The sequence below is a fragment of the Trichomonas vaginalis genome, chromosome V (genome assembly GCF_026262505.1).
Source record: "Trichomonas vaginalis G3 chromosome V, whole genome shotgun sequence".
Lineage (NCBI taxonomy): Eukaryota > Parabasalia > Trichomonadida > Trichomonadidae > Trichomonas > Trichomonas vaginalis.
The window spans coordinates 8,508,331-8,514,330 of NC_067207.1; the positions used below are offsets into that span (position 1 = coordinate 8,508,331).

Genomic DNA, 6,000 nt, shown 5'->3' on the forward strand with positions numbered 1-6,000 from the left:
ACTGCCAATTTATATGTGATATTGTAAAATCTGATATATATGAAATAAATTCCATTTATGATATGAATATTTCAAATAAAAGGAAAATATGATATGAATATGCAATTATTTTGCATGTGCATATGTCATATGAGAGAAATGAAATTACTGCAAATCCATCACCGATATTGCCACGGGGAATAGAATAATCAGAAGATGATGGAGATGGATATGATTCATATCCGCTCTTAATGATTGTGGAACTGAAGAAAATTCCTGAGTAATGGATGCTTTGATTTGAGAGATGAATGGTATTTTGCGATGTTGATGTATTCAGAATCGCATTACATCCTTCATGTCCAGATATGAACGATGATCCTGAAGATCCTACTCCAACATGACAATTAGCCTTGGCACTTCCAGCACCGCCAAAATAGCTTCCGTTTCCACCAGAGGTATAACTTAGATCAACTTGAATGGGATCGCTACCGATCCCGAATTTTCCATCATCTGCTGAATATTCGTTGTTTCTCCCGCCTATTCCGCCATGCTCTTGTGTTGCGGCAAATGCCTTTACGGCAGGTTCTAGTGGAAAACATTCAGAATCAATTGTTAGAATTCCGTCAAATCCAGTCAGATTTCCACCGTGAGTTCCGGTGATATACCCTACATGTTTGTGGCCCCCTACACCCCCAGCAGCCACCATTATTCGGCTCTTTAGACTTTCAAAATTATTCCACTCATCAGCAACTAATCGGATGTCAGAGGAGCCACCGCTTGATCCAGCTTTTATAGAGCCTCGCCCACCACCATTAAATGTGCGAGGACCGTTTAATTTGCCTTGTTGACCAAGGTATACATACAGTGTCATTTCTTGGGAAACAGTTAAGTGGCCGCTGGTGTATGAACCGCGACCTGCAAGATTGGGATCATTGTTTGGGTAGCCGCCTGAGGCACCAAAAAGCTCAATTTTATAAATTCCGCGTGACAATCTAACAACATATGGTGTGCATACTTGTGTGCTGCTACTGCATGGATATCGAAGAATCTGATAATTATCTGATTTGTCATCAACGTTCCTTTGGCCTTTTGTTTCATCATATAAAGATACACTGATGCGTCCTGGCATAATATTTCACCTACCTTTAATCTTCTTGAATGTTTGTCGTCTTATTGAAGACGAAGATAAAATATGTCAAAAAGTGATGTATTGTAATTTTAAAATTCGTCCTTTTAAGGGTACACTTACGCCCATCTGACTTTAATTCAAATTTCTGACAACTGGCGTGAAGCGTCATTGAAATTCAACCTTAAACATCTGAACTGAATGTCATGTCAGATGGGCGTATGTGCACTCTTAATTTAAATTTTTTACTGCTCTTTGGGTTCCTCGAATCCGAAAACTTTTTGATAATTAAATTACAAAAGAAAATTTTAACTCAAAATGAAATAATGATTTCAAAGAATAGAAAGATATGAAATGAAAATGAGATGCATCGACATGTAAATAGTTCATATGGAAAGAAGGTAATAATAGCATAGCCATTACCAACATTACCTTTGGGTGTTGAATCATCCGAATAATAGGAATATAATTCGTATCCGCTCTTAATGATAGTAGAACTAAAAGAAATTCCTGAATAATGGATACTTTGGTTTGAGAGATGAATATCATCTTGCGATGTTGATGTATTCAGAATCGCATTACACCCACCATGTCCAGATATGAACGATGATCCTGAAGATCCTATTCCCACACAGCAAAGTCCTACAGAACTTCCAGCACCGCTAAAATATCCCCCACTTCCTCCTGATGGATATTTCTGGTTATTAGCAGGATTTCCACCAATTCCGAACTTTCCGTCTTCTCCAGAGATGGTATTGCTTTTTCCACTTATTCCGCCTCGTTCTTTGGTAGCTCCAAAAGCCTTCGAAACTTGTTCAGGAGGAGAGCAATTTGGATCATATGTTAAAATCCCATCAAATCCTGTCAGATTTCCACCATGAGTTCCAGTGTGAAAGTATGCATGTAGATGACCTCCAACGCCACCTGCTGCAACCATGATTCGGCTCTTAAGGCTTTCAAAATTACCCCACTGGCCTGGGGTCAATCGAATATCAGTAGAGCCACCGCTTGATCCAGCCTTTATAGAGCCTCGCCCACCACCATTAAATGTGCGAGGACCGTTTAATTTGCCTTGTTGACCAAGGTATACATACAGTGTCATTTCTTGGGAAACAGTTAAGTGGCCGCTGGTGTATGAACCGCGACCTGCAAGATTGGGATCATTGTTTGGGTAGCCGCCTGAGGCACCAAAAAGCTCAATTTTATAAATTCCGCGTGACAATCTAACAACATATGGTGTGCATACTTGTGTGCTGCTACTGCATGGATATCGAAGAATCTGATAATTATCTGATTTGTCATCAACGTTCCTTTGGCCTTTTGTTTCATCATATAAAGATACACTGATGCGTCCTGGCATAATATTTCACCTACCTTTAATCTTCTTGAATGTTTGTCGTCTTATTGAAGACGAAGATAAAATATGTCAAAAAGTGATGTATTGTAATTTTAAAATTCGTCCTTTTAAGGGTACACTTACGCCCATCTGACTTTAATTCAAATTTCTGACAACTGGCGTGAAGCGTCATTGAAATTCAACCTTAAACATCTGAACTGAATGTCATGTCAGATGGGCGTATGTGCACTCTTAATTTAAATTTTTTACTGCTCTTTGGGTTCCTCGAATCCGAAAACTTTTTGATAATTAAATTACAAAAGAAAATTTTAACTCAAAATGAAATAATGATTTCAAAGAATAGAAAGATATGAAATGAAAATGAGATGCATCGACATGTAAATAGTTCATATGGAAAGAAGGTAATAATAGCATAGCCATTACCAACATTACCTTTGGGTGTTGAATCATCCGAATAATAGGAATATAATTCGTATCCGCTCTTAATGATAGTAGAACTAAAAGAAATTCCTGAATAATGGATACTTTGGTTTGAGAGATGAATATCATCTTGCGATGTTGATGTATTCAGAATCGCATTACACCCACCATGTCCAGATATGAACGATGATCCTGAAGATCCTATTCCACACAGCAAAGTCCTACAGAACTTCCAGCACCGCTAAAATATCCCCCACTTCCTCCTGATGGATATTTCTGGTTATTAGCAGGATTTCCACCAATTCCGAACTTTCCGTCTTCTCCAGAGATGGTATTGCTTTTTCCACTTATTCCGCCTCGTTCTTTGGTAGCTCCAAAAGCCTTCGAAACTTGTTCAGGAGGAGAGCAATTTGGATCATATGTTAAAATCCCATCAAATCCTGTCAGATTTCCACCATGAGTTCCAGTGTGAAAGTATGCATGTAGATGACCTCCAACGCCACCTGCTGCAACCATGATTCGGCTCTTAAGGCTTTCAAAATTACCCCACTGGCCTGGGGTCAATCGAATATCAGTAGAGCCACCGCTTGATCCAGCCTTTATAGAGCCTCGCCCACCACCATTAAATGTGCGAGGACCGTTTAATTTGCCTTGTTGACCAAGGTATACATACAGTGTCATTTCTTGGGAAACAGTTAAGTGGCCGCTGGTGTATGAACGCGACCTGCAAGATTGGGATCATTGTTTGGGTAGCCGCCTGAGGCACCAAAAAGCTCAATTTTATAAATTCCGCGTGACAATCTAACAACATATGGTGTGCATACTTGTGTGCTGCTACTGCATGGATATCGAAGAATCTGATAATTATCTGATTTGTCATCAACGTTCCTTTGGCCTTTTGTTTCATCATATAAAGATACACTGATGCGTCCTGGCATAATATTTCACCTACCTTTAATCTTCTTGAATGTTTGTCGTCTTATTGAAGACGAAGATAAAATATGTCAAAAAGTGATGTATTGTAATTTTAAAATTCGTCCTTTTAAGGGTACACTTACGCCCATCTGACTTTAATTCAAATTTCTGACAACTGGCGTGAAGCGTCATTGAAATTCAACCTTAAACATCTGAACTGAATGTCATGTCAGATGGCGTATGTGCACTCTTAATTTAAATTTTTTACTGCTCTTTGGGTTCCTCGAATCCGAAAACTTTTTGATAATTAAATTACAAAAGAAAATTTTAACTCAAAATGAAATAATGATTTCAAAGAATAGAAAGATATGAAATGAAAATGAGATGCATCGACATGTAAATAGTTCATATGGAAAGAAGGTAATAATAGCATAGCCATTACCAACATTACTTTGGGTGTTGAATCATCCGAATAATAGGAATATAATTCGTATCCGCTCTTAATGATAGTAGAACTAAAAGAAATTCCTGAATAATGGATACTTTGGTTTGAGAGATGAATATCATCTTGCGATGTTGATGTATTCAGAATCGCATTACACCCACCATGTCCAGATATGAACGATGATCCTGAAGATCCTATTCCCACACAGCAAAGTCCTACAGAACTTCCAGCACCGCTAAAATATCCCCCACTTCCTCCTGATGGATATTTCTGGTTATTAGCAGGATTTCCACCAATTCCGAACTTTCCGTCTTCTCCAGAGATGGTATTGCTTTTTCCACTTATTCCGCCTCGTTCTTTGGTAGCTCCAAAAGCCTTCGAAACTTGTTCAGGAGGAGAGCAATTTGGATCATATGTTAAAATCCCATCAAATCCTGTCAGATTTCCACCATGAGTTCCAGTGTGAAAGTATGCATGTAGATGACCTCCAACGCCACCTGCTGCAACCATGATTCGGCTCTTAAGGCTTTCAAAATTACCCCACTGGCCTGGGGTCAATCGAATATCAGTAGAGCCACCGCTTGATCCAGCCTTTATAGAGCCTCGCCCACCACCATTAAATGTGCGAGGACCGTTTAATTTGCCTTGTTGACCAAGGTATACATACAGTGTCATTTCTTGGGAAACAGTTAAGTGGCCGCTGGTGTATGAACCGCGACCTGCAAGATTGGGATCATTGTTTGGGTAGCCGCCTGAGGCACCAAAAAGCTCAATTTTATAAATTCCGCGTGACAATCTAACAACATATGGTGTGCATACTTGTGTGCTGCTACTGCATGGATATCGAAGAATCTGATAATTATCTGATTTGTCATCAACGTTCCTTTGGCCTTTTGTTTCATCATATAAAGATACACTGATGCGTCCTGGCATAATATTTCACCTACCTTTAATCTTCTTGAATGTTTGTCGTCTTATTGAAGACGAAGATAAAATATGTCAAAAAGTGATGTATTGTAATTTTAAAATTCGTCCTTTTAAGGGTACACTTACGCCCATCTGACTTTAATTCAAATTTCTGACAACTGGCGTGAAGCGTCATTGAAATTCAACCTTAAACATCTGAACTGAATGTCATGTCAGATGGGCGTATGTGCACTCTTAATTTAAATTTTTTACTGCTCTTTGGGTTCCTCGAATCCGAAAACTTTTTGATAATTAAATTACAAAAGAAAATTTTAACTCAAAATGAAATAATGATTTCAAAGAATAGAAAGATATGAAATGAAAATGAGATGCATCGACATGTAAATAGTTCATATGGAAAGAAGGTAATAATAGCATAGCCATTACCAACATTACCTTTGGGTGTTGAATCATCCGAATAATAGGAATATAATTCGTATCCGCTCTTAATGATAGTAGAACTAAAAGAAATTCCTGAATAATGGATACTTTGGTTTGAGAGATGAATATCATCTTGCGATGTTGATGTATTCAGAATCGCATTACACCCACCATGTCCAGATATGAACGATGATCCTGAAGATCCTATTCCCACACAGCAAAGTCCTACAGAACTTCCAGCACCGCTAAAATATCCCCCACTTCCTCCTGATGGATATTTCTGGTTATTAGCAGGATTTCCACCAATTCCGAACTTTCCGTCTTCTCCAGAGATGGTATTGCTTTTTCCACTTATTCCGCCTCGTTCTTTGGTAGCTCCAAAAGCCTTCGAAACTTGTTCAGGAGGAGAGC

General features: G+C 38.7%; 2 protein-coding genes across 2 annotated transcripts, besides 4 other annotated features; both read right to left on the reverse strand.

Moving 5' to 3' along the window:
- Nucleotides 1-55: 55 nt before the first annotated feature.
- On the reverse strand, nucleotides 56-1,191 carry TVAGG3_0300610 (glycine-rich protein family; the record flags this gene model as incomplete). The annotated part of the gene is made up of 1 exon (XM_001330648.1): nucleotides 56-1,108. The coding sequence occupies one exon, from the start codon at nucleotides 1,106-1,108 to the stop codon at nucleotides 56-58; it is 1,053 nt and encodes a 350-aa protein (XP_001330684.1).
- Nucleotides 1,192-1,212: 21 nt separating this feature from the next.
- Nucleotides 1,213-1,339: a mobile genetic element.
- Nucleotides 1,340-1,418: 79 nt separating this feature from the next.
- TVAGG3_0300630 (glycine-rich protein family) lies at nucleotides 1,419-2,465 on the reverse strand (the record flags this gene model as incomplete). The annotated part of the gene is made up of 1 exon (XM_001293576.1): nucleotides 1,419-2,465. The coding sequence occupies one exon, from the start codon at nucleotides 2,463-2,465 to the stop codon at nucleotides 1,419-1,421; it is 1,047 nt and encodes a 348-aa protein (XP_001293577.1).
- A 104-nt stretch (nucleotides 2,466-2,569) lies between these two features.
- Nucleotides 2,570-2,696: a mobile genetic element.
- A 1,228-nt stretch (nucleotides 2,697-3,924) lies between these two features.
- Nucleotides 3,925-4,050: a mobile genetic element.
- A 1,229-nt stretch (nucleotides 4,051-5,279) lies between these two features.
- Nucleotides 5,280-5,406: a mobile genetic element.
- Between the last annotated feature and the right edge of the window lie 594 nt (nucleotides 5,407-6,000).